The sequence below is a fragment of the Felis catus genome, chromosome E2 (assembly GCF_018350175.1).
Source record: "Felis catus isolate Fca126 chromosome E2, F.catus_Fca126_mat1.0, whole genome shotgun sequence".
Classification (NCBI taxonomy): Eukaryota; Metazoa; Chordata; class Mammalia; order Carnivora; family Felidae; genus Felis; species Felis catus.
The window spans coordinates 17,487,998-17,502,788 of NC_058382.1; the positions used below are offsets into that span (position 1 = coordinate 17,487,998).

Consider the following 14,791-nt stretch of genomic DNA (forward strand, 5'->3'; position numbering starts at 1 on the left):
GGCAGATGGCTGGAGAAGAGGACTCTAAGGAGACAATGTTCGAGCAGAGACCTGGATGAGAAGGACCTGGCCCGGAAGGCATACGGACTGGATCTTCCAGGGAGCAGCACACCCCCTGCAAGTGCCCAACATCTAGGGTGTCAGCTGGAGGAGGGCAGTGTTGCTATGGTAAAAACTGAAGCAGGGAAGGGAGTATGTGTGGGGGATGCAATTTTAGATAGAGCGGAGAAGGTCTCACTGAAAAGGCGCCAAGAAGTAAAATCCTAAACTAGGGGAGAGAGGAAACCAAGCATCTGGGGAGGAGCATTCTGGGCAGAAGGAACGGCCAGTGTAAAGGTCCTGGGCTGAGAAGGAGCAAGGAAGTCAGCGTGGTGGGCAGTGAATGTGGGGGGGGGGAGTGAGAGGAGGAGAGGGTGGAGAGATGATAGTGGAAAGTCCACCTAGGGCCTTGTGAGCTGTGGTTGAGAACACTAGCTTTTATCTAGAGCGAGGTGCAGCAAGCAGATGTCTCTGAATGGAGGAGGGCCCTGATATGATATGTTAGGTCCCTGTGGCTGCATTATAGGGAGCAAGTTGTGGGGTAAGGGAGAACACAGTCCAGGTGGGAGAGGATGAAGGACAGACCAGGATGAGGGCCGGGGTGGGGGGCGAGGGATGAAACTAGCCCTGCCCATTAGAAGGATGAGGGGCGGGAGGCAAAGTAGCCCAGTCCTCTTTGGGCTGGAGTGGTAGGCAGTGCCAGCTCTGGTCACCAGGCAAGAGTGACAGCCAAACCAGGGTGATGGAGCCAGGAAGGCTTGGACTCTGAGCTGGCTCCAGGAGGTCTTCCCCCAAGGGGAGATACAGGTTCCGAGAGGGTTGGAGGGGTTCATTGGCAGATCTGGCCCCTACACACTGCTACAGCCACATGTAGCATGGTGATGAAGAGCCCAGACTCTCCAGCCAGGCCGTCGGGTTTCCAGCAGGCTGTCTGGTTTCTTAGCTCCAGCATCTGCTTGCTGTGTGCCCTTGGGCAAGTAGCTTAACCTCTCTAAACCTGGTAAGTGCTCTCTGAGCACTCAGTGATGATAACCACGGTAACTAATGACCCTCGATGATGAAAGGAGTCTACAAAATCATCCCTCTGAGACACCCCTTATATGCGGTGACCATGGAGAAGGGTCAGGTCTGAGATCTCAGAGAGAGGAAAACACTCATAACCACCACCACACTGAGACCCCTGCCCTAACTGGCCTGGTTTGTGGGCCTGCGGGAAGGAAGGCTCTGTCCCAGGGGGACGGACAAAAAACTGTGCCCGCTTTCCCATCCCTCTCCTTCTTGCCCTTGTCTCTGCTTCATCTCTTTCTGTTTTGATGTCTCACATCCTTTTTCGTGGCCATCTCTTCTTTTCTCTCTCCATCCTCCGTGTCTATCCTCTTCACGACGACGCTGCCTCAAGCCCTTTCATCAAAGCCTGGAGCCTCCCAGTATCTCCGCCCCCGCGCCTGGTTGGGGGTATCACTGCGCATGCGCATCAGCGCCCCTCCTTCTCCACCCCCATCCCCTGTCGGCGTCTGGGCCTCGTCCCCTTCTGTCTCCCTCTCCTCCCCCATCACTTCCCCCAACACTGACACCCCATTACTCCAGTCTCCCCAGTCTCAGCTTTGGTCCCCAGCCCCATCAGTCCGAGGTAAGATGGGTAGAGGGGAGGCCCGCGGAGAAGGGGAGGGGCGAAGCATCCTGCATCCCGAGATAAACAAACCCGGGGAGGGGGCGGCCTAGACTGAGGGGCCTGACGCGGGAGGAGAAGAATGGGGGGCTGAACCTGGGGAAGAGGGGGGAAGTGGTAGGCGCTGGGCCCGCATACCAGGGTCCTCTGACGGCTGATGGTCGTCGCTATGATTGCCCAAAATCCAGAGCTGGGGGTGTGGGAGTCACTGGGGGCCTTGGAGCTTCTGGGGGCTCAGACCCTAGACCTTGTTGGGGGCTCTCTGTAACTGGCCTCTGTCTCCAGGATTGGCCTGAAAGCCGCCCCCAAATCTGCACCCGCCCCCCGGAGGGCCACTGAAGACCATGACTAAGACAGATCCCGCTCCCATGGCCCCCCCACTACGCGGGGAGGAAGAAGAAGAGGAGGAAGAGGATGAGCTGGTCCCTGAGGCCCCCAGCCCCACCCAGGAGCGCCGGCAGAAGCCTGTTGTGCACCCCTCGGCACCTGCCCCCCTCCCCAAGGACTACGGTAACCATCCTCCCCACCCTGCAATTTTGTTTGGAGCCATGGGTGGCCAGAGAGGTTGGGCTGAGCTCTGCTGGTGGTGATGGTGGGGAGATTCTGGGTGATTTAAAAGTGGTCTGGGTGAGTGGTGGCCATTGCATCCCCCTTTGGTTAATTTATTCATTCACCCGTTGGAGAATGAAATTGGAACAATCCTAATCTTTGATTCATGACACATCATTCAATCATTTAGTCATTCAACAAACATTTACTGAAAGCTTGTGGTGGACCTGGCTCTATGCTAGGAGCTGGGGCAAAGCATGGAGCCAGACAGACCCAGTTGTTGCCCTGAGAGAATTTACAGGCCTCAATGGCAACCACACAGATAAGTATAATGTAATATAAATATATAATTATAAGACATGATGAGAATTGTGTTTGCCAAGGATGGGATGCTGCAAGAGCTTTTTAAGACATGGTTTCTATGAGGGGTAACATTTGAGGGAGACCCAAGGATGAGTTGGGGTTTAACAAGGGAAAGGGGCAAGGGAGGGAGTACCTAGAGAGATAACTGCAGGAGTAAAGGCTCCAAGGTAGGAAGGTGTGGAGCTGAGAGGGTATTTTCTTGGAGAAACTGAAAGTGTCTAACCATTCACCAAGCATATTTATCCATTGCTACTAGTCTGTGATAAGATTTATGTTGGGTGATCTCTATCATCTTCTATTAATGGTGAGTGACCCAGGCATCATCCCTGCTCTCAGAAGGGAACAAATAATAGATCAATCAGATACATTCAGATGGAGTGAGTGCTATGAAAGAAATAAAAGTTGGACATATAAGGGGGGGGCAGGGGGCAGCACCTTGAGACGGAGTGGTCAGAGTGTGTCTTTCTGACAAGGTAGCATTTAGGCTGAGACCCAGAGGATGAGAAGGAATCAGCCATAAGAGAGCTGGAGAAAGACAGTTCCGGGCTATCTTTTGCAAGTGCAAAAGCCCTGGGCCAGGAACGAAAGGCAATCTTGGAGCTGTAGTAAGGGAGTGATGGGAGTCGAGGTGAGGGTTTGGCAATGACTAGATCTGGGGGGCCTTAGCGGCCACTGCGAGGACTTTGGATAAGTGTGATGAGAGAGCAGTTGGTAGGGAGGTATTTAAAAGCAGAGGAGTGGCAGATCTGATTTATATTTTTAAAAACTCCCTCTGGCTGCTGGGTAGAGAGGGTGGAGGAGGCTTTTAGAAGATGTTGTCTGGGAATCCCCAGCAGCTGTAAGTTCAAAAACTAGGCACCATGTTCAAAGAGTGGGCATCACTAGGATAGGGTAGAAGGGATGGCATCTGTGCTCATGTCACCCACTAGAGGTGGGTCAGAGAGGCTACAAGTTGACTTCAGTCTGATAGAAAAATAAGAACATTCGTCCCAGGTGACGAATCCACCCCAGGGAACTGGAAAATCTCCTTTGGAAATGTGTCTAGATGTGGCTGGGGCTTGTACCCTGGTGGAAGTCAGAGAGTGTAGGCTGCTCCCTGCCTGACCCTCACCTCCCTCAGAATCTTGCTTCTAGAACGAGGAGGGTTTGACCACCGAACATGAAGGAATCTGGAAATGTGGTCTAGGACAGAGAGGGGGCTATGATGGACTCTGAGAAGAACTTGTCTATTTGTGTATCAAAGTTGTACAATTAATTCCGCAGAGATTGATTGATCACCTACTGCATGCCAGCTACTGTGCCAGGCCTTGGGGAGAAGGAAGTGAACAAGGCAGCACAGAAACACAGTGCTTACATCCTAGCGAGGGAGACAAGTGAGACAGGAAAAGAGGGAAGGAGAAAGGGAAGGAAAGAGGAGTAAACAAGTTAATGTTAGCAGTGGTAGGTGCCGTGATTACAGCAATAAAAAAGGTCAGGAGATGGAGACGGGCAGAGGTGCTGATGTACACAGAGTGGTCTGGGGAGGCCTCCCTGAAGAAGTGACATCTGAGTAAAACCTGCAACACCTTGAGAAGGCTTGAGGGAAGACTGTCCCGGGCAAGGAAAATGCCGAGCGCAAAGTGCCTGAGAGGAATTTGCCTGGCGTGTTGGAAGGACAGAAGGAGCCAGTGTGGCTGGGTGGAATGAGTGAGGGCGAGAGGGCAGAGAACACACTGGCCTCCGGTTTGTGCAGGGCCCGTGGGCTGTGGAGAGAATAGTGGTCGGTGCTTTGAGTGTGGTGGGAGCCAGGGCAGGGTCTGAGCCAAGGGGGGCTGTGCGTGCCGGGACTGTGGTTTAAAGAGGAACACAAAGGCTGATTCCTGGAGATGCTGTCTCTGTGGGTGTGTATCATCCGGATACACATCCAGAGCTATGTATCATCTGGGAATTCATTTACTCACTCAGTATGCACTGAGTTCCTGCCCTGCGCCAGGCCATGTGCTGGGTGTTGACAATACCACAGAAAGCAACACACATCACGGCCTAATAGGGGGAGATGGAAGTTCCTCTGGGCACCACCCTGGCTGGCCACAGGTTGGATCCTGCCCATGGGTACGTTTTATGTGTTCTACACAGTATTTGAAAAATTGGGGAGATTTTTCTGAAAAGCCAGCTTTTCTGGCTTTTTGTTTTTACTTGAGATTTAGCCAAACTGTGCCCATACTTGGCCAGGGCAACGGTGGGCTAGAGCAGTGGCAGCCTCCCTCCTCCCAGGGGCATGCAGACTCGAGGTACTGCACTCCCTCTACACTCATTTCCAGGGGTGCAGTTTGCTGCTCTGTGGGATTGCCAGATCTTCCAACTTTTCAAGACACATGGGGCATGCAGTTTTCTGTGAAACCTCCTGATTTTGAAACCTTATGCTGGGCAACAGAAAATGCCTGTAGCCCATGCACCATGTGGTTTGAGACCATGTGTTAGAGGGCATTAAAGGCAAAGGCCTAGAGCTGCCCTGCCTCAGGATGGAAAGAGGGGATCAGCTTGCCTGGGATGACTTTGAACTTCTCACTGCCCTAGCCTTCACGTTCTTCGACCCCAATGACCCGGCGTGCCAGGAGATTCTTTTTGACCCGCAGACCACCATCCCTGAGCTGTTCGCCATCGTGCGCCAGTGGGTGCCCCAAGTTCAGCACAAGATTGATGTCATCGGCAATGAGGTAAGACGCTTGGGAAGCCAGGGAGGGGGAGGATGGGGTCCCTCATGTATTTGGGTAAACCTCCCTGATTCCGTCCCAGATTCTGCGTCGAGGCTGCCATGTGAATGACCGTGATGGGCTGACCGACATGACACTGCTCCACTATGCGTGCAAGGCTGGAGCCCATGGAGTCGGTAAGGTCCAAACCCCCAAGCCACCAGCCCCCAAACCTAGACGCCCAGACATGACACCCTCAGAATCACCCAGAATCCTGGCCCTCAGACCCCCACTGTGAACCCGCAGCCTAAGATCCCAAAGCACAGTCCCTAAGGCCTAGGGCCTTCCCCACACCCTGGGCCCAGGCTTTGGAGGAGGGGACGCAAGCTGACCTGGGCTGTCGTGCAGGGGACCCTGCGGCGGCTGTGCGCCTTTCACAGCAGCTGCTGGCGCTGGGTGCGGACGTAACACTGCGCAGCCGCTGGACCAACATGAATGCTCTTCACTACGCTGCCTACTTCGACGTTCCCGACCTTGTGCGCGTGCTGCTGAAAGGCGCCCGGCCAAGAGGTGAGCGGGAGGGTCGGGGCTTGGAGGGAATGGGACCCAGGATAAGATGGGGGCTGGAAGCAGGAGGAGGGTGCCTCTGTTGTGTGCTGGGGGCCGGGAGAAGATGTGCTGGGAGATGGGGAGACATGAAGAAGGCAGGGCAGCTGAGTGATGGGGCAGAGCTGAGGTCTGGCCTGGGAAGGGAGAAGGGACCAGGATCCGAGATGATGGTGGTAGGGTGGAGGTAGGAGGTGTGAGAGACAGGGTCCAGATATCCATGACCCATCCATCCCCGGGGCTGGACAGGACCCTTCTGGAGGGGCTGGGCTCTGCAACACGAGTCTGTGGGAGGCACTCGGGTCTGCGGGGTTAAGAGATGGACTTGAGCTGGGGACTCTAAGGTGGCAAGGTGGCCTACGGGGGGTGGGGTGCCAAGTCCACTCACCCGGAACCCTCCTCTCTCCCACACCCCAGTGGTGAACTCCACGTGCAGTGACTTCAACCACGGCTCAGCCCTGCACATCGCTGCCTCCAACCTGTGCCTGGGCGCAGCCAAATGTTTGCTGGAGCATGGTGCCAACCCGGCGCTGCGGGTACTACATCCCTGTCCCAGCCCCCATTCTCTTCCTTCTCCTTCCTTCCCCACCCCCTTTCCCAGCCAGCGGAGGAGAGGGAGGCCAGAACTGCTTGCGTTTCTAGAAGTTCATTACAAAAATCATCTACTATACATTCAACAAATGAAATGATAGCTGGTGTTTACTTAGTGTTCATGATATGTCAGGTGAACTCTGTTATGAGCCCTATTAGAGAAACTGAAGCTGAGAGAGTAAGTGATTTATCCAGGGTTACCCATCAAAGAATATCTTCTTTCAATCTTGGCTGACCCTGGGGCTGTGTGTAGATTATATTTCAGGATCGTGAAAAAAGTTGAGACTCTCTGTGAATGAGAAGGTTGGGTCCCCCCATAAGCCCTCAGTATGATCTTTGATCTCCAAAGCATCCATTTCCAACACCAGTTACTCTGCATTATTCCAGGCTCAGATATCCTAGGGAAACATGGCCTGTGTTCCTGAACCCCTGCCTCTCCTCATTCCCCATTGGCCCAGTTGGACACCTGACCCAGTACCACAGGAGACCATTTTCAATGTTCATCCCTCACATGGTCTCATTCCAGGCTTGGGATCTTTGGGGACATGGCCTCCCTGAGAGCATGACCTACAGACTGAAGTGTGACCTTCATTCCCTGTTGGCTCCACCCCTAGTTCCACCCTGAATTACTTGAAATCCCCAGCCTGAGGTTGAGGGTGGACTTCCCTGGGGACGTGGTCTACAACTTAATGCCTCACCCCTTCTTATTCCCATGATGGCCTAAGGGATGGCCTGGATCTGCCTTTGCTTTACATGGTCTAGGGGTCTCTGGGAGCTTGGGCTCGGTGGAGGTACAGCCTATGCCACTGAATTCTCACTTCCTTTTTTCCCATTGGCCCCCAGAACCGAAAGGGACAGGTGCCAGCAGAGGTGGTCCCAGACCCCATGGACATGTCCCTGGACAAGGCAGAGGCAGCGCTGGTGGCCAAGGAGCTGCGAACACTGCTGGAGGAGGCTGTGCCACTCTCCTGTGCCCTCCCCAAGGTCACACTACCCAACTATGACAACGTCCCAGGCAATCTCATGCTCAGTGCATTGGGCCTGCGTCTGGGAGACCGCGTGCTGCTGGATGGCCAGAAGGTCAGGGCCTGGGGAAAGGTGTGGAGAGCAGGAGTCAGCCCTCGTGCCTCAGAGTTGGGTCTTTGGACAGAGTGTAGACCCTCCCCTTTGTCCACCCCTCCACCCCCTCCACCCCCATCATTCCTACAGTATTTATTTCATCTAACAGTCATTCTTTGAGTGCTTCCTTTTGCCCCAAGGCTGAGCTCTCAGTCCAGGGAGGGAAGGCAGATCTATCAGTTGACAGTGACAGCCCAGAATAGTCGTGGCGGTCATGAGGTAGCACAAACAGAGTGATCAGTGCAGCTCTGCACATGTGAGTTACCCTGGGCCTTGTGATCCCCAGTCAAGGCCCACCTCTGCTCCCAGAGGCGTCAGCACTTTGGGAAAAAAGGACAGGTCAGAACAATCAGGGGTATTGTGGGATGGAGGCACCCACTTCAAGATAAGGAGGAATGAGCCAGAAGAAGAAAAGGAGAAGGGATCCCGCATAGAGGGAGCAGGTATAAAGGCCCAAAGGGCAGAGAGAATCTTCATTTATCCAGGTATTCCAACTTTGACTTATTTATTTATCTGGTGTCCCTCAGTCTCTATGTGGACCCAGCCTCTCCTTGGGAATAAAGGGCTGTGTGTGAGCCCAGACCCACTCTTATGGAGCTTTTCTAATGAGAGACAGCCAATAAAGTAAATCCACAGTTAAGATAATTTCTGGTAGCAACAGAGGCTTTGAAAACCATTAAATGCTTGGATTTAGGGGAGCCTGGCTGGCTCAGTCAGTAGAGCATATGACTCTTGATCTTGGGGTCATGAGTTTGAGCGCCACATTGGACTCTGTGATTACTTAAAAAACATTTTTTTTAACTTAAATAAGTTTGGATTTAGTAAATTTCCCCTGGCTGAAGGCAAATGCAGTTTTAGCTGCTGGGGTGTTCCAAAGACTTCTCTGAGGAGCTGATATCTGAGCTGAGAGAGGAGGGAGCTCACACACAACAATATGGAGACAGAGGAGACAGCAGGTTCAGAGGCCAAGAGGAGGGAAGGGGTAGTGTCACCAGAGGACGAAGGGGAGAGGTCAGTAAGGGGCTGGATCATACCAGACATGTAGGCCACCGGAAGGAATCTGAATCTAGTTTCTTACACAGTGAGGAACTGTAAAAGTCACATTGCGTTTCCTAATCAAGAGTCTTGCATGCATCAGCCCTGCCTGTAAAGCTTTCTGTGCATGATCTTGTCAAATCCATGTGACAATTCTGAAAGCAGAATGGGTTGGCTCTTCCCATTATAGAACCCAGAAGACTGTAGGAGGCTCAGAGAGGTGAAACCTTTGGTTTGAAGATAAGAACAATAATGACAATCTGCCTCTGAGAGAAGCAGTATAGTACAGTGGTTAGAAGCTCAGGCAAACCTCAGCTTTCCTGCTTTCCAGCTGGGGGACCTGCGGCCACTGATCCCACCTCTCTGGGTATCAGTTTCTTCATGTGTAAAATGGAGCTAGTAACAGTACCCACCTCATGTTGTATGAGGATTAAACTAATTAAAATCTGTAAAGCCCTTAGAAGAAGCCTTGGTGCATTCCAAGTGCTGTCTGTGTGCCAGGCACTATTCTGATCCCCACACCAATCCTCCAAAATAGGCACTATTAACTCACCCATTTTATAGGCAAGGAACCAGAACTTTGAGAGTGAAGCAGCCTCACACAATGATAATAGCCACGAGGGCTCACCACAACTAAACAAATTTACATACATTACAGATGTTTCAACCAGACAGCCAGGCTCTAAGGTGCATTATTCTCTCCATTTTGCAGACGAAACTAAGGCCTAGGAGGTCATTTGACCAAAGTTACAAGACAATAATAGTCAACACTAGCTGATCCCTCACTCAGCACCAGGCCCTGTTCTGAGGCTATAACAGCCCTGTCCAGTAGACCTTTCTGTGATGATGGAAATATTGTGTCTGTATTGTCTAGTAAAGTAGCCATAAGCCACATGTGGCTACTAGCCCTTGAAATGTGGCTAGTGCAACCAGGAAAACTAAATTTAATTTTAATTTCAGTTAATTTAAATTGTTGTATGTGGCTAATGGCTGTTTATTGCATTGGACAGGGAAGCTCTATAACCATTCTATAAGGTAGGTGTGATTTCTGTTCCCATTTCATAGATGAGGACACTGAGGCACAGTGATGTTAAGTCATATAGCCAATAAATGGTAATGTCCAAACAGATTTGAGCTTAGGGCTCCCTCATCCACTCACCAGGGCTGTGCCAGGGATCTGTCATGGCCCCCCAAGGACCACCCCCGCCAAACCATATCCTCCCTTGTTTCCTCAGACGGGCACACTTCGGTTCTGCGGGACCACGGAGTTCGCCAGTGGCCAGTGGGTGGGCGTGGAGCTGGATGAACCCGAGGGCAAGAATGATGGCAGTGTTGGGGGTGTCCGGTACTTCATCTGCCCTCCCAAGCAGGGTCAGTCCCACCTGGGGCTCAAATGGGGTGGTGGTGGGGTCCACTCAGTAGTTCTGATGCTGCTGACTGGGTAATGGGGGTAGGGAGATGATGACTGGGCAGAGGGCAGAGGCTTGGACAGCTCCCAGCCCACGTTCTGTCCCCGCAGGTCTCTTTGCCTCTGTGTCCAAGATCTCCAAAGTAGTGGATGCACCCCCCTCATCAGTCACCTCCACACCTCGGACTCCTCGGATGGACTTTTCCCGTGTCACTGGGAAAGGCCGCAGGGAACATAAAGGTCAGAGGGGAGCCTTCTGGGTAGGAGGAGAGCCAATTTGAGGATATTCTGTGGGTAGCCCAGCTTCAGTGACTCAGTTTATCCTCAGGCCCAAACTCCTGTTTTAGAAGAGAATCTCTTGAGTTCTTCACTTCTATGACTCTGTTTCTCCTTTGACTTGGCACTGCCCACCCACCCCCAGTTCCTGAAAAGATCTGGGGGTTCTCTGTTTTCTATGACTTAGTTTCCCCTCAGGCCCAAGGGTTTTTCCCCAGTTTTAGGGAAGAATCTGTGGGGTTCCTGGATTTAGTGACTTGATTTATCTTCACACCCAACCTTTTCCTTCATTTTATTTATTTATTTTTAAATGTTTATTTATTTTGAAAGAGAGAGAGAGAGAGAGAGAGAGAGAGAGACCGTGCACATGTACATGCAGGTGAGGGGCAGAGAGAAGGGGGGAGAAAGAATCCTAAGCAGGCTCCATGAAGAGCCCGATGCAGAGCTTGATCTCATGACCCTGTGATCATGACCTGAGCCAAAATCAAGAGTCAGACGCTTAACCGACTGAACCACCAAGGTGCCCCTACTTCCTTCACCTTGAAAGGATAATTTCTGGGCTCCTTACTTTTGTGACTCAGTTTTTCTTTTGACCCAAATAACTTCAGCTTTGAGAAAGGATTTGGGGGTTCTCCAGGTTCTTGACCCTCATGCCTAACCCCCACCCCCAGTTTTCTTACAGTTGAGATTGTTTCCTTTCAAGCCTAAAGCCCCCCAGTTCTTGGGAAGGCTCTAGAGTTCCTGACAGGAGCCAGGACAGAGTTTCTACCTTGGGTCTTTTTGGGTGGCATGGGGTCCCCAGGGCTGGCATCTGGGGGCCCCACTCCCTCCCCATGTACCCTTTACCCCAGGCAAGAAGAAGCCCCCGTCATCCCCATCTCTGGGGAGCCTGCAGCAGCGAGAGGGAGCCAAGGCTGAGGTTGGAGACCAAGTCCTCGTTGCTGGCCAGAAGCAAGGGATTGTGCGCTTCTATGGGAAGACAGACTTTGCCCCAGGTGAGGACAGTGATCTGGGGGGTAGGGTGGGGGCAGGCAGGCAGGGCCTTGAGGCATCCTGACACCTTACTGCTGCAGGTTACTGGTATGGCATTGAGCTAGACCAGCCCACTGGAAAGCATGATGGCTCTGTCTTCGGTGTCCGGTACTTTACCTGTCCCCCGCGGCATGGAGTCTTTGCACCAGCATCCCGAATTCAGAGGTGAGCCCAAACTCTAACCCAAACCCAGGGCACTTCCCAGAACCCTGATTCCCCTGTTAGATGTCTCTTCCTCTTGTACCAGCAGGACAGTGTGGATACCCACCTCCACACCGTAGCTCTTTCTGCATAGGCCCCATGGGTTCAGCTCCTCTTGTGACTCTGACTTCTCCTACTCTTCTTATGTCTCCCCAGGATTGGTGGATCCACTGACCCCCCTGGGGACAATGTGGGAGCCAAAAAAGTGCATCAAGTGACAAGTGAGTTGGGGCTGGAGTGTAAGAGGTAGAGGAGGAGTGAAGGTTTGGGGATAGGAGGGTCATGGGTTTTCAGGTATATGCTGGTGGCAAAATCTCCAGTATTTCACAGGGGACATGGGGTCCAGGAAAATGATGAGACAGGATCCCGAAGAGGATAGATGCTATGGGGTATGGGGATGTTAACAACAAGGCTCTGGGCAGGCACTGGGGACATGAGTAGGTATTGAGGGACACAGAATATTATTGATAAGAGGTCCAGATGGGTATTGGAATGTGGGGTCGAGGTGGATACTGGGGACATGGACAAGTATTAATGACAAGGAGTCTGGTTGGGTATTGAGGGTCTGTCATCCTGTCACCTGAGACCTTGCCCTCTCCTTCAGTGACACAGCCCAAACGCACTTTCACGACAGTCCGGACCCCAAAGGACATCGCATCAGAGAACTCCATCTCCAGGTGTGTAGCCAACCCTTGGCCCACCTCCTGTAGGATGTTCAGGGAGAGGTTGCACAAGGCTGGTGGACACAGGGATCTGGACTTCTGGTTGGGGCTGGAAATAGAGGTTAGGAAAACTAGTGGCTAATCAGCCTACCCAGAAACAGTTTTTAGGGAGTGAGCTCCCACACTGAATTCTGGGGACTTTCACCCTTATGGGGCAGGTAGAGGAGGCAGAACACCTTCCACGGCACAGGAGTCTGAGAGGGCATAGCCAGACAAGTAGAGACAGAATCCAGAAAGGCCAAATCCAGATGTTCCCTGCATCAAGGCGTGATGGATATGATTCTCCTTTCCAGGTTGCTCTTCTGCTGCTGGTTTCCCTGGATGCTGAGGGCAGAGATGCAGTCTTAGAGGCCTGGATACCTGACAGAGTCACAGAGTCCCCTCTAGCATCTCCTGACACAAGGAGCCCCTGAATCACCCTGAGATAGAGATTCCCAGTAACACATCCAGAATAGAGACCCCATTAGCCAGCCCTGGATCACTGAGGCCCCATTATTAACAGATTCCCTCATGATAACCCCCAAATACAGACCCCAAGGTACCCAGAAAGAGATTCCTTGAGTGTAGCACCTTCAGGCTAGTCCCTATCCCCAACCCCTCAGAGCAGACCCCCAATAACATATTTCCACATCACCTCAAATGATGGTGACCTCTACATAATGCTCCAGAGCAGAACATTCCTGAATCATTCATTACTGGATCAGAACCCTCCCCCATTAACAAAGACTCCTCCTCTGTCAAGTCCCCTTGAAATAAACATAGGTCATGCCTCCAGAGCAACAGAGTAACAGACCTACATTTAACATCAGTCCCCTCAAGATGTTGTGACCCCCCCATGGTCACCCCAAAAGCTTACACTGCAATCAGAAACTCCCTACATTAACAAAGACCCCTGTTCTTACAGAAGAGACACACATTAACCAGTCCACTGTCACCCCCAATTTACAGACACCAAAACAGTCCTGGAAGTGCTAATTACAGGACCCCTAAGTCTTCCTACCCTCTGCGCCCTCAAGAAACCCCCAGTGCCTTGTATGAAGCCCACCCCACATGGCCCACAGCCCCTGTGCTGGTCAGGCTCCCAGAAAATTCTCTATTTTTTAAGTAACGACTTCCCCCTTTGGGGGACCCCAAAATTTAGAGGCCCCATTCTGTGACTCTCGGGATCCCAAACCCCAGAGTACAAGTCCCATACTCCCCTGTGTCCCCAAGTCCTACAGCCCCTAGAGGATCCCAAGGCCCTAACTACCAGGATCCTCAAATCATGGAATCCCCAAATCCCCAGGGAATCCCAAATTAAAAAATTCAATCCCAAGCCCCCAGGAAACCCCAATCACGGAGGTCCTTGTGCCTGGGATGGAGGAGACTGCAGTGAGGATATGCATCCCGGGCTCCCAGGGCACCTCAAGCCCACTTCATAGGCACCAGGAGACCCCGAACAGGAATTCTCATCCCTGGAAACTGGAGCACTTCAATGCCCTGAGTCGTTGGATCTCAAGACACCCAAATGCAAAGAGCCCCAGCCCCAAGGGAACCCCACATCCTAAAGCCTCCATCTCTAATACATGAAGGGCCCCAAGGCCTTGAGGGGATCCCAAATCCTGGAACCCCTATTTCAATCTATGTTCTGGTCACAGGTCCAAAACACCAAATCTGAGTCACTGGCCCCAAAGGACCTCACAGCACTCGAGCCAGACCAACGGCCTGAGGGAGAACCTGAAGGCCCAGGGGGTCCAGGGTGGACCCGGGGCCCTGACCACCAAGGACAGCTCACGACTGCCCCTTCACTGCATGTCCCTGAATTCAGCATGACCCCTGTCCCCTTCAATAAAGATGTTTCTATGGTTTCTCTGTGTACGGTCAGTATTTGGAAAGTTGTGGGCCTCCCTCCTTATTGCTGGGGAAGTACGAGGGAGGAAGTCGTTCCTTCAATCCATTCTCCCTGCAGCTGGGGTATGGAATGATTCAGCCTGCGGGAAGTCGTTGTGACAGTCTAGTCTTCCAGCGGGTTCCCCTCCCATCTGGCCCCGTTCCAAGGGTACCCCTCCCATCTGGGCCCACTCCACTGTGTGGGCGGGTTGGGTTCTGGAGTTCTGATTGGTCAGTACCAGATGAAGGCCCGTCTCCGAAGGATCCCCAGTGGCTCAGAGGCCAGGAGGTGCAGCCTATCATAGACGAGAGTGAAGGGGCGGGGCAATAGTGGGTGAGAGCTCCGATTGGGTGGAAGGCGGACCCTTAGGACCTTTGAGAGTTCCCGTTGGTTTGAGAAAACGTGCGTCAGGAACGTGGAGCGGAAGTGACTGGGAAGGGAATGGGGTAGTTTAATTCGGGTATTGGAGGGGTACTCTGGTGGACGGTCAGATTTGGGGGTGGCTGGGGGGCGGAGATGGGTGTCCAAGAGGGCTGAGAATGGGGATCTAGGGAAGCTCAGATGGGAGTCCAGGGAAACTCAGAGTGTGGAATTCTAGAAAACTCGGGGTGGAGAGTCTAAGGGGTTCAGGTAGGGAAG

At 52.6% G+C, this 14,791-nt stretch overlaps 1 protein-coding gene across 1 annotated transcript; it reads left to right on the forward strand.

Annotated features, from left to right (window-relative positions):
• The first annotated feature begins 1,264 nt into the window (after positions 1–1,264).
• CLIP3 (CAP-Gly domain containing linker protein 3) lies at positions 1,265–14,129 on the forward strand. Its single transcript, XM_003997905.5, has 14 exons — positions 1,265–1,669; positions 1,994–2,218; positions 5,177–5,316; positions 5,396–5,489; positions 5,701–5,862; positions 6,316–6,434; positions 7,333–7,569; positions 9,879–10,014; positions 10,163–10,291; positions 11,179–11,322; positions 11,401–11,524; positions 11,717–11,781; positions 12,165–12,237; positions 12,576–14,129. The coding sequence occupies exons 2-14, from the start codon at positions 2,053–2,055 to the stop codon at positions 12,628–12,630; spliced, it is 1,644 nt and encodes a 547-aa protein (XP_003997954.2). The 5' UTR covers positions 1,265–1,669; positions 1,994–2,052; the 3' UTR covers positions 12,631–14,129.
• Positions 14,130–14,791: the final 662 nt, after the last annotated feature.